This window comes from Suricata suricatta, chromosome 8 (genome assembly GCF_006229205.1).
Source record: "Suricata suricatta isolate VVHF042 chromosome 8, meerkat_22Aug2017_6uvM2_HiC, whole genome shotgun sequence".
NCBI lineage: Eukaryota > Metazoa > Chordata > Mammalia > Carnivora > Herpestidae > Suricata > Suricata suricatta.
Genome location: NC_043707.1, coordinates 15912168 through 15925044, shown reverse-complemented (window position 1 = coordinate 15925044; position 12877 = coordinate 15912168). Strand labels below are relative to the sequence as shown.

Genomic DNA, 12877 nt, shown 5'->3' with positions numbered 1-12877 from the left:
GACCGGGATCCACTCCAGCCCTAAGAGGAAAGAAGATGTGAAGCAGGGCTTTCTCCATTAAATACCTCACGTGGTACCAGTGAGAGAGTTCTGCTCTTTCCGTTTCTCTTTGACCAAAAAAAATAAATAAAAATAAGAAAAATAAAAACAAAAAACTTCAGCTCGTAGCTAGTAAGTCTGTCTTTCATTATCATAGGTGTTGAGTGTCCGTTTTTAAAAAATTTTTTATATAGTTTATTTATTTTTGAGACAGAGAGAGAGAGCACGATTGGGGTGGGCAGAGAGAGAGAGGTTGACACGGAATGTGAAGCAGGCTCCAGGCTCTGAGCTGTTAAGCACAGAACCTGATGCAGGGCTCAAACCCACAAACTGTGAGATCATGACCTGAGCCGAAGTCGGATGCTTAACTGACTGAGCATCCGACTCTTGATTTTGGCTCAAGTTCATGAGTTCAAGCCCCTGCATTGGGATAAGCACTGACAGTGTGGAGCCAGCTTGGGATTTATTCTTTCTCTCTCTCTCTCTCAAAATAAATAAACTTAAAAATAAATAAATAAAGGGAAAGCAAATCCCTACCACCTTCTGGCTGATAGGTTTCAAGTTGGAATTTAATATCATTGTTTGGTTTCCTTTCGTTGTATTTATTGTTATGGCTGTATTCTAATTACAGCAAGGGATATGGGCTTTGTGGTTATGGTACTGATAGTTTCCTTCAATAATCCATTTAGAGTTGATGTTTCAAAATAACACACATGGCAGAGATGTGACAAAAGTCACAAGAGTCGCCCAGCAATGACTGCAGTTGAGAAGTTCTTGCCTATGACCTAGTGACTTCCAGGACTCACATTCCGGAGATAGTGGTCTACCTGGAGTGGGAACCACAGCACTCCTCTTATCCGTGGAGTGTCTGCCACCTCCCAGCTACTTAGCCCTCATTTCAAGGTCACAAGAGTTCAGTGAGGAAGAGTTATCTCTGACCTCACCCTGCTGAAGAGAGTTGAAGGACTGGTCAAGGTCACCGGCTCTGGGCTCTGGCAGCCAATCCTGACTCTGCCACTTTGGGCACATGCCCTAACCTGAGCCCCACTTGTTCCATTGGCAAAAGGGGGATAAGAATCCTATTCCAAGTGCTGGTCCTAAGAATTACATAAGATAGTACATGCGAAGTACTCAGCATGGCACCTAACACATGGGGGGCGATCAAGGATATTTTCTTCGTGGAAAAGACGTTTTTATTTACTGGCATAAGTAAGTAGAAATTCTTACACATCTTCCTTTTCCCTCCTCTACACTCCTTGCCCAAACCTCAGAGCAGAAGCTTCCAAATAAAGGACTAGTTAAATCAGAGTACATCTACCCAGTGGTATACCATGTAACCACTAAAAAAGGACAAGTTGGGGGTGCCTGGATGGCTCAGTTGGTTAAGCGTCTGACTCTTGATTTCAGCTCAGGTCATGATCTCATGGTTTCTGAGATCAAGCCCCATGTCTGGCTCCCCACTATCACTGAGGAATCTGCTTGGGATTCTCTCTCCTCCTCTTTCTCTGCCCCTTCCCTACTTGCACATGCTCACAGTTTCTCTCTCTTAAAAATAAATTTTAAAAATAATAACATTAAATAAACAATAACATTAAATATAATAAGGTAGATCTATGTATACTGAGAGGGAATGCTATTCAAGATTAAGTGCAAGACAGGGTGATGCACTCCTGTTTATGAAGAAGCACACTGATGCAAACTGTGAAAGCAGGTCACAGAAAGTTATTGGGAAGTGAGCGAGACTCTGCTATTATTTATCCTTTCATGCTGTTTGAGTTTTTTAGTGTTTATTTTTGAGAAAGAGAGCGAGAGAGAGAGAGCGAGCGTGAGCGTGCATGCATGAGTGGGTGAGGGGCAGAGAGGGAGGGAAATGCAGAATCTGAAGCAAGCTCCAGGCTCTGAGCTGTCAGCATAGAGCCTGATGCAGGACTTGACCCACAAACTGGGAGGTCATGACCTGAGCGGAAATTGGATGCTTAATCGACTGAGCCCCACAGGCGCCTCCATACTGTTTGAATTTTAAAAAAATGAACATGTATTATTTTAATGATAACAGAATTATCTTTGCTAGTTGGCTGGAGAAAAAATGGCACCTTGTGATTGTCTTATCTTTCATTTTGTGGATTGCTCACGATGCTGGCCACTTTTCCAAAGGTTACCGGTCCCTGGGTTTCCACTCTGACAATTGACTCTTTGTAATCACTGACCTGTTGGGATCTTGGGTTTACAATGTGCTCATTCACAAAAGACACGACCACACAGGGAGGAAAATGAACCCGTGAACATCCTGGCCGCAACGGGGTAGTCACTCACGCGGAGGGGCTCACTTCCACAGCGTCTGGCCAGAGGGCGCTGGTGGTGGTGCCGAAGGACAGGACATACAGCTTCTCCTTGTGGCTCAGCTGCTCATCAATGAGGCTCTGGCAGACAGAGGGACATCACTGACTCCCAGAGCCGTGGGCCACATGGAGCCTGGCTTCACTCCTCATGCTGGGGCTGTTGGCTAGGGTGTGAGCCATGTGTACTGGGACAGTGCCACTTAGTGGCCCCAAGCTGGCATTTGCTTCCTGCCCACTGAGTCCCATGGAGGTGTGGGATGAGTGGCCCTGGTGACCCACCCCAGCCTGTGTGCGTCGTGGAGGAAGGGCGCCGGCCTCAGCCTATAGATCGTCAGCACACTGCCCTGGGGAGCTGTGTCCTGACTCACTCCCAGTGACTGCAGACTGCAGGAGCTTCTGGAGCAGCTCCTCAGGGTGGCTACACACTCGGGTCCTGGACTATGGGGTGAGTGGTGGGGGGATGAGCATCTTGGTAACCCATCTCGGCATGTGCTGTGGTTGGATTCTTAACTGTGGCACCCAGAAAGGGGGGAACAGAGGTTGGGGGAAGTGGTTTCTCGCCAAAACACCGTGGCTATGGCAGTGGGCAAAAAGCAGCCTGTTTGATGCTCTAAGCTGTAGCCCAACAGTATGATAGCTCCTCCTCTTCTTCCTGGCTGCTTAGACTTTCATCCACATGCCACCAACATGACCCTTGCCCTGGCTAATATTCGACCAGCCCGCCTGGGGGATCTTTAGAAACTCAGTCCCAAGGACGTGTCATGAAGGAGTCTGCACTGTTTCCTGCCATCCACGGAGACCAGGAACATGGGACAAGTCTGGATGGTGAGTCCATGTTGAACCCTACTAAGAGTCCTTAAACCAACTATTGCCTCCGAAGTTCCCATAAGAGGTTCCTATAAGAAAATAGCCCGTCCACATTAGTTCACAAAGGCTACAGAGGTTTTTCTTCCATGCCAGACTTTATACGAAGCACTTAACTCGCATGAACTCCTTTCATCCTGTGGCAACCCCGCCAGGTGGCCACTGTGATCTGCATTTTACAGATGAGGTGCCCTAGGCACAGGGAGCAGGGTCACAGCTTCTAAGTGTCAGATCAGAGGTAGCTGGGACTTGAGCCCAAGTCATCTAACTCTGAAGTTCTTAGCTTCTTTGTTATGGATGATGCCAAAGAAAACAGGCCAGCTCTGGGGTCCAGAAAAGGCTAGACGGCCGGGGCTGTGCTATGCTGGGGTCAGTCCAGTTGATCAGTCTTCCTGTCCTCTTTCCAGGGAACTGGGAGCTCTGGTGGCAAAGTCTCGCAGTGGGGACTGCTGTGGTAAGAACACTAGAAGCTCATACCAGAACTGAAAAGGACTCCATGGTTGGGTTTCACAGAACATACATCGCAGAACACAGAATGGTAGGTAGGTGCTAATTAAGTGTGAACTGTTCTTTGCAAAACACCCCATTTTGCAGTTGCTATAAAGGAAGCCAAGGAGCAAGCTCACAAAGGGGCGGGGGGATGGGAGTGTTGCCAGGTACTTCTCTGTGCCAGGGAGACTTACCAGGAGGTCGTTTTGGAACTCCTCTTTCTGAGGACCACTGCCAATGGCGGACACATCAATGATGATGCCGACTCTGGCTCCCTTGATGAGGCCAAATGCCTAGAACCAAAGAGGGCACGTGGAAATGATCAGCACAACTCTGCTTCTCTGAAGCCTCTCACTGGGCATCTCCGCATGATGCAGACGTCAGAACACACCCCCGGCTGCAAAAAGCAGCAGAAGGCAGGCCCATTTTATAGAGGAACAAGCAAGACTTGACATCCTGATCTGGACAGCATCTGCTCCTATCTGGTGGCAGCCTACTCTTCACAGTGTTTTTTTCCTCCACGTCCACTCTCATAAAGTAACGCATGTCCATTAAAGACAATTTGGAGACCAGAGAAAAGCATCCTTTGTAAGAAATGACACTGGATATCTAATTCCATCAGCTGATTTTATTCCATTTCTCTAGCTCCTTATTTATTTTTCGCCCACTCTACCAATCAAAGGCAGATGTGTCAAGCTTATTTCTGTGAGATTCTAATTCTGTTTCTAAGGGCTTTCGCATTCAATATGCCCATGCGGTTTGACTCTGCCTTGGACTTCATCCTGTTACAGCTGCATCATGAACCGGGTTTTCATTCATACGAACGGCTAGTTCCCCAGGGGCAGTGGGTTCCATCTGATGCTTTGGGCCTGAAATCTCACTCTTCTGCATGTCCAATTTTCCCGTTAACTTCTGCTCTCAGAGAGGTGTATTTTATATCTCTCACACCCTAACAGTTCCTTTGTACCCTCCCCTAGCAAATGCTTTTTGCCTCCGATTTCACTGAGACAAGCAAGAGAAATGAACCAAAGTTTTGTTTCGTTTAAGTTGTTTTTTAAAATTTATTTTTAAAGTAATCTCCACACCCAATGTGGGGCTTAAACTCGTGACCCTGAGATCAGGCATCATATGCTTTACTTACTGAGCCAGCCAGGCGTCCCTGTTTTGTTTTTTAATCTTTCCATGCTTGCCTGCCCCCTCTTTGCCCACACATTTGGGTTTTCCCCCCGTTATAATGTATCTATGACAACTACCAAAGCTCCAAGGCCAACCCTGCGGCTCTCATTACTGGCTCGTCTTTTGTCAAATAGGGACTTTGCTACTGTAACCATCCCTTCTGGACTGCCAGCCCCTCTTTGCTGTACCATTTCCATCATCATACAAATAAGCTGTACTATTGCCCATCTGAAAAAGGAAATAAACCTTTCAGGATTCCAACTCTCCCTCCTGCTACCCCACCTCATTTCTCTGCTTCCTATTTTAAAGTTGCTTCTGTACCCCCATTTCTCTGTGACCCCCTCATCTTAGACTCTCACCTCCTCGCTCCCCTGAACCACAGGTGACAAGGTGATCAATGAGCTCACTCTTGCCAGACCCAATGGCCAAATGTAAGTTCTCAGCTTTCTTCAGTCCCGAGTGGCACGGGACACTGTTTGGCCGTGTTAAGAATATGACAAGTTGAAGCACTTAATAAATACACTGGTCTTTCGGGCCGTCACATTTTCCTGTTTTTTCTTCCCCTTGCTTCCGCTTCCCCTCCCCCGCTCTCCTCCCAAAGTCTAAACAGAGGACTGTCCTAGGAACTTGTTAGATGTAAAAGCTCAAGTCCCACCCTAGATTTGCCTAATTAGAGTCTGCATTTTAACAAAATTCCCCCCTCCCCCAGCAACCACCACAAGGGATTTGGCTTCCATAAACGTTTGAGAAGCACAGAGTTAGGAGTCCATCTTTCTTTCTCTTCCTTATCTACACCAGGGTTAGTCAAACCCTGAACTTTTGATGTTTTTAAAAAATGTTCATTTATTTATTTTGAAAGAGAGAGAGAGATAAAGATCAACGGGGGAAGGGGCAGAGAGAGAGAGACAGACAGGCAGACAGAGAATCCAAAGCAGGCTCCGGGCTGTCAGCCACAAAGCCTGACATGGAACTTGAACCCACGAACTGTTAGATCCTGACCTGAGCTGAAATCAAGAGTTGGACGCTTAACCGAGCGAGCCGCGCAGGTGCCTCCTGAGCTAGTGATGATGTGAACTGGGCACCCCTGCTGTGGGGAGCGACTGTGCGGTTGTAGCTTCCCTGGCAAGCTGCCCTCCCAATATTGACAAGGAACCAGACAAAGCCAAATGTCCCCTGGAGTGGGCGGGGGGGACAAAATCTCCCACCCCCATTAAGAACCGCTGTTCGGCACCCACCCCCAAGCGATCTCCCGTTTCTCAGGGATGTGAATACCATTTGTTCACTGATGAAAATCCAGGAGGCAGAGCTCTCCCACAGCTCCAAACCTGTGCATTCAACCGCCTGCTCGCGTCTCTGCCTGGGTGTCCGGCAGGCCTCTCAGACTCCATGTGGTGAAACCAAGACCTCTTGATTTTCCTCCTCATACCTGGTGCTCTTGTGAACGGCCTGTGACACACAGCCCCAGTCACTCTGGCCCAAAGCCCACGCAATCCATCGGTCTTGCCGGGTCTACCTCCAAGCCACGCCCTGAGTCCACCATGTCTCATGGCATCCACCTGAGCCCTTGACCTAAGGCACCACCATTCTGACCTGGCCTTTGTTCTCTATAGTCAGTTTATGAAGCAGCGACAATGACTTTTCTGAAAAGACCATGTTACTCCCCTGCTTAAAACTCTTACCTGTGGAATAAGATCCAAACCCTACAAGGACATTCCTGATTTGAGCCTCACCTCCTCCCCTTCTCCTCCACACTGTTCCCTCTGTGCTTGCTGCACTGGCCTGCTTGTGCTTCTAGAACATGCTAAGCTTGTTCTTGTCTTAGAGCCTGGGCATTTGTCGTTTTCTCTGCCTGGTACATTTTTCCCTAAACGTCTACATGGGAATGGCCTCATTTCCTTCAGGTCAGTTGTCTGTTCAAATGTCTCCTCATTGACCATTCTATTTAAATGGCCTTCCTTTGGAGCCCCTGGGGTGGCTCAGTTTGTTAAATGCCTGAGTTCAGCTCAGGTCATGATCTCACAGCTTGAGAGTTCAAGCCCCATGTTGGGAGCTAAGCTGGCAAGAAGCCAGCTTCAGATTCTCTGTCTCCCTCTCTCTGTCCCCCTCCCCCTCCCCCTCTCTCAAAAATAAACAAACATCTAAAAGAAACACAGCCCTCCTTCTATCCTGCCCTTGACTCCATTACCCTGCTTTACTTTTCTGTAAGCACGATCACTAACTAGACCTTGCATCTGATTTGCTAAATTATGCATTGGACTATAATCTCCATGAAGGTGGGACCTTCACATTGGTCATGTTTTTAACCCTTAATCCTGGACCAGTGCCTGATACATAGTAGTCTTCCAATCAGTATTTGCTGAATTCATGACCCGAATGAGGTCTGAGGATTCCAGCACTTTACCAATCCTCAGGGGCCGGGAGGAGCTCAAATCTAGAGTCAGTTCTATTCCTTTTAAAATTTAAGGAAACTGCCTGTAGAGCTTTTATCATTGAAAACATTCATTCTCTTACACTTATAGCTATTGGAATTCTAAACATTATCCTGTGGAAATAACTGGATAAGTACTTAAGAGGGAATTGGAGCCTGGTGATGCGAGATAGTCCCATTTTTCAAGACAGGGCTAAAAAACCAGACAAATATGAAACATCGGAATTTTCGATCTTGGCAAGTAACTCGAGAAATATTTTAAATTGTGTGGGCTAAGAAAAAAAACATGGCTGTGGGCCAGATTTTCCAGCATGCCACTAGTTTATAAGCCGTAATATCCTCCATAAATATGGAGACAGACACCCAGAGAAGTGAGGCCACTTGCTTGTGGCCTTGCTGACAGGAGTCAGGATGTGGGCCCAGCGCACCCCAGGCTGCCTCAGCACCCAGAGGACCCACGAGTTGGTTTAGGGGGGACTGCCTCCCTGGGATCCAATCTGGGCTTATTTCATGGTTCCTTTGTTGCTTCATCAGAAAGGGTACAGCAGGGCCACCTGGGTGGCTCAGTCGGTTGAGCGTCCAACTTCAGCTCAGGTCATGGTTTGTGAGTTCGAGCCTGATGCTCACGGCTGTCAGCACGGATCCCGCTTCAGATCCTCTGTCTCCCTCTCTCTCTCTGCTCCTCCCCCACTCATGCTCCCCCTCTCAAAAATGAATAAACATTAAAAAGAAAAAAGAAGAAGAAAGAAAAGAATGCAGCAAAGAAGGGCCTGGCAATCCCTGCTTCCTTTGTCAAAAGTGCCAGGACAGGTGGCTTGGGGGTGGGTAGGTGTGCAGAACATTCCCGGCATGGGTGTTTTTGGAGTATGTGAAGATTTCATCCCTCTGGGTTTTCTCTGCCTGTGCTATCAAGTACAACCGAAGGGGGTATGCCACAGCCAGAGTCACGCATCCACGGCCCAGCCTAAGTGAGTGAAGAAGGTTCTGGATCCGAGACGTAGATGACACTGGGGAATTGGCCGTGGCAGGCAGCCTCAGGAGTGGGGGTTGGGAACAGGGAGCATGAATTTCAGCCTCTGCCTGTCCCAGGGTTAAAGCAAGAATTGAGAATTACCTAAGTTGAAGCAAATGGTGAGCCAGTAATGTATCAGCTGGAGGAAAACAGGAGGACTCAAATAAGAAAGCAAAACAAAGGTTAATTTGCCCATGATTACTTGTCAACCTTTCGGGTTTAAGGAAAGCATTTATTCAAATTTCCCAGAGAAGTTATGTCCAGATGATCAGCCTTAGTCATGACTTTCACTGTGGGTGAATTTAAACTGCTTAGGGGTACATCTGTTGTTGTCACCTGACCAGGATCCATTTCCTCTTCTGGTAACAGCGCTCTGGCTTTCCACATGCAACCATCTGTCCCGCTTCCTCAGTCTGTGAGGTCTGTGGGTACATACCCCGTCTCCCTGCATGTCCCCCACCTCCTAGTTCCAGGTCTAGCCAGTTAGTACATCTCACTCCTTGGCTATGGTGATGGTCTAAATTGACCCAAAGAGAGTCAATCCTAGGACTTGGGAGGGTACCGTGGGAAAGGAAGACGAGGACCCATCCAAAGAGTCACTTCAGCTGGTGTCCTGTAAGCCTAGAGCTGCTGGTGACCACTTTCCCAAGTTGGGGAGAGCCTTCCTAAGAATAAAACTGAGAGGAAAGCAGAGCCCAGTGACAAAGAGATGACATCATCTAAGCCCATGGATACAGCTGTGTTTGGGTTTTCATTTATGTAGGTCGAGAAATTCCTTTTTTTAGTTAAGCCAGTTTAAGTTGAAGGTCTATCATTTGCAGCTGAAAGGACTGTAACTAATACAGATGGACCGAGGAAGAGCGGGTGGAGAATGAAATCCGTGTCTCTTACCTTCCGGCTGTTTTCTGTGAGCCACTGGATTCTCTGTTGATAAAGTTCAATAGCTCTGCCAAAACACCAGAAAGACTCATCACCCAAGGTCAGCTTCATCAGCAAGCAACAGCCACTTACATGCATGGGAAGAAGGCGTAGATGGGAGTTTGGGGTGATGCCTTGCTCTTCTCAAATCTGTGTCTCCTCAGGTGAGCCTCCTAGTCACCTGGAGACGATCATAAATGCTCAACGGGGGCAGTTCAGCAGCATGTTCTCAGTGGACTGATTAACAGAAAAAGACTTGGTTTCCAAAAGGGAGCTGGGGGATCTTCTTGAACTTGCCTTATTGCAAACCATTCCAATGGCTGGATGGCAACAGCATTAACAGGTGCTCCAGTTAAGGACTCATCACTTGAATTTAACTGAATTGCCCTCATTGAGAGCTGGTGGGACTTGGAAGCCTACTGAAGCCCAAGCAAGACCTTTGTTGTGAAATCACGGGGCGGTGGTTGGTGGGGAGAGTTTTAAGGTACAAAAAAAGCTTAGAGTATAAGCTTTATCATGAGACGTGCTGGTCCTTGAGATCCAGCTCTGCCGTTTACTAGCTGTGTGACTTTCAACAGGTGTGATAATCTCTCTTAACCTAAACTTCATCATCTCCAACATGAAGATAATACCAGGACTCTACCCAAGTCAACTTGCCTAAAGTCAATTTGCTGAAAATCAATTTGACCATTCCTTAACATGCTGGATTCAAAAATAAAACCAATCAACCAAGGGGAGCCTTGGTGGTTCAGTTGGTGAAGCTTCTGAATTCAACTCAGGTCATGATCTCAATGATCTCACGGTTTGTGGGTTTGGGCCCAGTGTTGCCTCTCAGAGCCTGTTTCAGATTCCCTGTCTCCCTCTCTCTGCCCCTCCCTGACTTGTGCTCTCTCCTGCACAAATAAATAAACATTTTAAAAATCTGCCAAAATACGGCCGAATTTTTTAAAAACCTGCTTAAACCTTCATACCCAACATAAATTATCATAAAAGTTAGTTAAAATGTTTTGATAAATCTGGCAAATTGGTCAGTTATCAACTGAATTTTGGATAACTGGCTTGAGAGTGACACTGTATTTCCAGTTGTTGTGAGGTTTAAATAAGATAACGCACACAGCCCTTGGCAGAATTCCTGACCCGTTAGTAAATGATGCGTATTAGTTATTATTATAGCCTTTTAAGAAACCTTACTCAAATAGTAATCATGGATTATAGATTGCTACAGCAGGGATGGAATGTATACATATGCTATGAAAATCTGGTTTTGGAGTGCCTGGGTGGCTCAGTCGGTTGGGCATCCAACTTCGGCTCAGGTCATGATCTCACAGTCTGTGGGTTTGAGTCCCGTGTTAGGCTCTGTGCTGACAACTCAAGAGCCTGAAGTCTGCTTTGGATTCTGTGTCTCCATCTCTCTCTGCCCTTCCCCCACTCACTCTCTGTCTCTCAAAATACAAAAAAAAAATTTTTTTAAATCTGGTTTTGACATGCAATTTGCAAAAGTATAAACTCATTGAAAGTGGTCACTCTTAACTATTTCACATCGAATGAAGGTGTGAGGTTTTATGTGCTCAACCAAAGGGCCCATGGATTTTATTTTTAAATGTTTATTTTGAGAGGGGGAGAGAAAGAACATGCACAATGCATTTCTCTGATTACTAGAAAGAGTGAACATTAAAATATATATACTTTGAGGGGCACCTGAGTGGCTCAGTCAGTTAAGTGTCTGACTTTGGCTCAGGTCAGGATCTCACAGCTCATGAGTTTGAGACTTGCATCAGGCTCTGTGCTGACAGCTGGGAGCCTAGAGCCTGCTTGGAATTCTGTCTGTCTGTCTCTCTCTCAAAAGTAAACAAACATTTAAAAAATTAAAAATAAAAATAAAAAATATATACTTACATAAATACTTTTAGTGTTCTGTATGCCATGTTCTGAATTGTTCATTCATTTTCAATTTTGGCGTTTGGTTTCATGTTGCTTGGTAAGACCTCATTGTACAGAATATTGCCTTTCATGTGTATTGTACAAAGGCTATTGTTTACCTCTAAAATGCAATCACGGTCTTCTTATTAATAGAGTCTGACTTTGCAAATATAGACAGAAAGGTCTTCTATTTCTAGGACCACACAGTCAACGTGCATATTTTCCTTTTGTTTTTGACTTCAGAGATTTTAATTTTTATATTCACTTGCCATCTTGTTTTGGTGCATCAGTTCATTTCTTCTTTCCTAAATGGGAAGTTGACTATCCAAAACAGTTTACTAAATGATCCATTCTTTCTATTTATTTATTTATTTAATTTATTTTGAGAGACAGAATGTAAGCAGGGGAGGGGCAGAAAGAGGGAGAGAGAATTCCAAGCGGGCTCCATGCTCAGCACAGAGCCGTGAGATCATGACCTGCGCTGGTATCATGAGTTGGACACCCAACTACCTGAGCCACCCAGGTGCCCAAAGGTCTCATGGGATTTAAAGGGCTGAGAAAAACGGGTATGGTCCAATCTCCTCATTTGAGGAAAAAGGCAATCAGGGCCAGAAGTGGGAGAGACCTGCCTGAGAACCCAGAGATTGTTGTCTGAACAAAGTTACTTTCAGGCTGCTGCAATGAGGAAATTCCGGAGCTCTGGGGTTTTTGAGAAGAGACTGAAAAACACACTTACCCAGAAAGCTTTGATTCAAATTGGTGGATGACCTGGGTGGAGAAGTGCACTTTCCTCATCACATTGCTGCCCTCTTCCCTGAAGAAGCAAAGTCTTATGAAGGGGTGTCTCCGTGTTTGGGGTGGGGTGCGTCAGTGCAGGCTTGGGGCTGAAGGGAGCAGGGCCAGACTTACAGCGCTGTGGTGCCCTGGCTAATCAGGTCAGCCAAGGTGAGCCTCTCAAACTGTAAACTGTGCGTGGAAAGCCAGTCTTCCGGGTCCTCCCAAGCTGAAGGCTGCGTCTTCTCTCCCTGCAGCCTCTGTGAGACAGAGCAGAGTCAAACAGAAAACTGGGGAGAGAGAGGGCAAGGCTGAGGACACCCTAGGTTCCCTCCACACGGATGTCTAAGGGATGCCAAGTGTGAATGTAGTCTGTTCAAGAACTCACCCTGCTGAGGGAAATGAGGAATGAGGAGGCTCTGGAAATCCCCATTCCCATCTGTCACCTCATCCCCAGGATGTGGCTAGACAATTCAAGGGTCACTCACCACATCCTGCCTCGTGAGAGACTGAATATACAGACAGACAATGGCCAGATCGTATATGATCATATATATATACATGTATGACAATACAACCCCAACCCACGACCTCTGTAGCCGCCAGTCCACGATGCCAAACCACAACGGTAGCCACTGGTCCAGAAGATCAGGACTTGGGCAATAACCGCCAGCTTTCCTATTTTTTAAAAATTTTTTTAATGTTTTATTTATTTTTGATACAGAGAGAGACAGAGCTTGAGAGGGGAAGGGGCAGAGAGAGAAGGAGACACAGAACCAGAAGCAGGCTCCAGGCTCTGAGCTAACTGCCATCACAGAGCCTGACGCAGGGCTCGAACCCACGAATGTGAGATCTGACCTGAGCCGAAGTCGGAGGCTTAACCGACTGAGCCACCCAGGCGCCCCCTATTTTTTTTTT

At 46.6% G+C, this 12877-nt stretch overlaps 1 protein-coding gene across 1 annotated transcript in view; it reads right to left on the bottom strand.

Annotated features, from left to right (window-relative positions):
* Positions 1-12877, bottom strand: part of VWA3A (von Willebrand factor A domain containing 3A) — a 57217-nt gene that overhangs the window by 38234 nt on the left and 6106 nt on the right. The window contains exons 4-8 of the mRNA XM_029949953.1: positions 12095-12219; positions 11922-11999; positions 9239-9293; positions 3926-4024; positions 2353-2459 (exon numbers count right to left, since the gene is read on the bottom strand). Coding sequence (XP_029805813.1) covers positions 2353-2459; positions 3926-4024; positions 9239-9293; positions 11922-11999; positions 12095-12219 — 464 coding nt within the window. The remainder of the gene's footprint in view (positions 1-2352; positions 2460-3925; positions 4025-9238; positions 9294-11921; positions 12000-12094; positions 12220-12877) is intronic.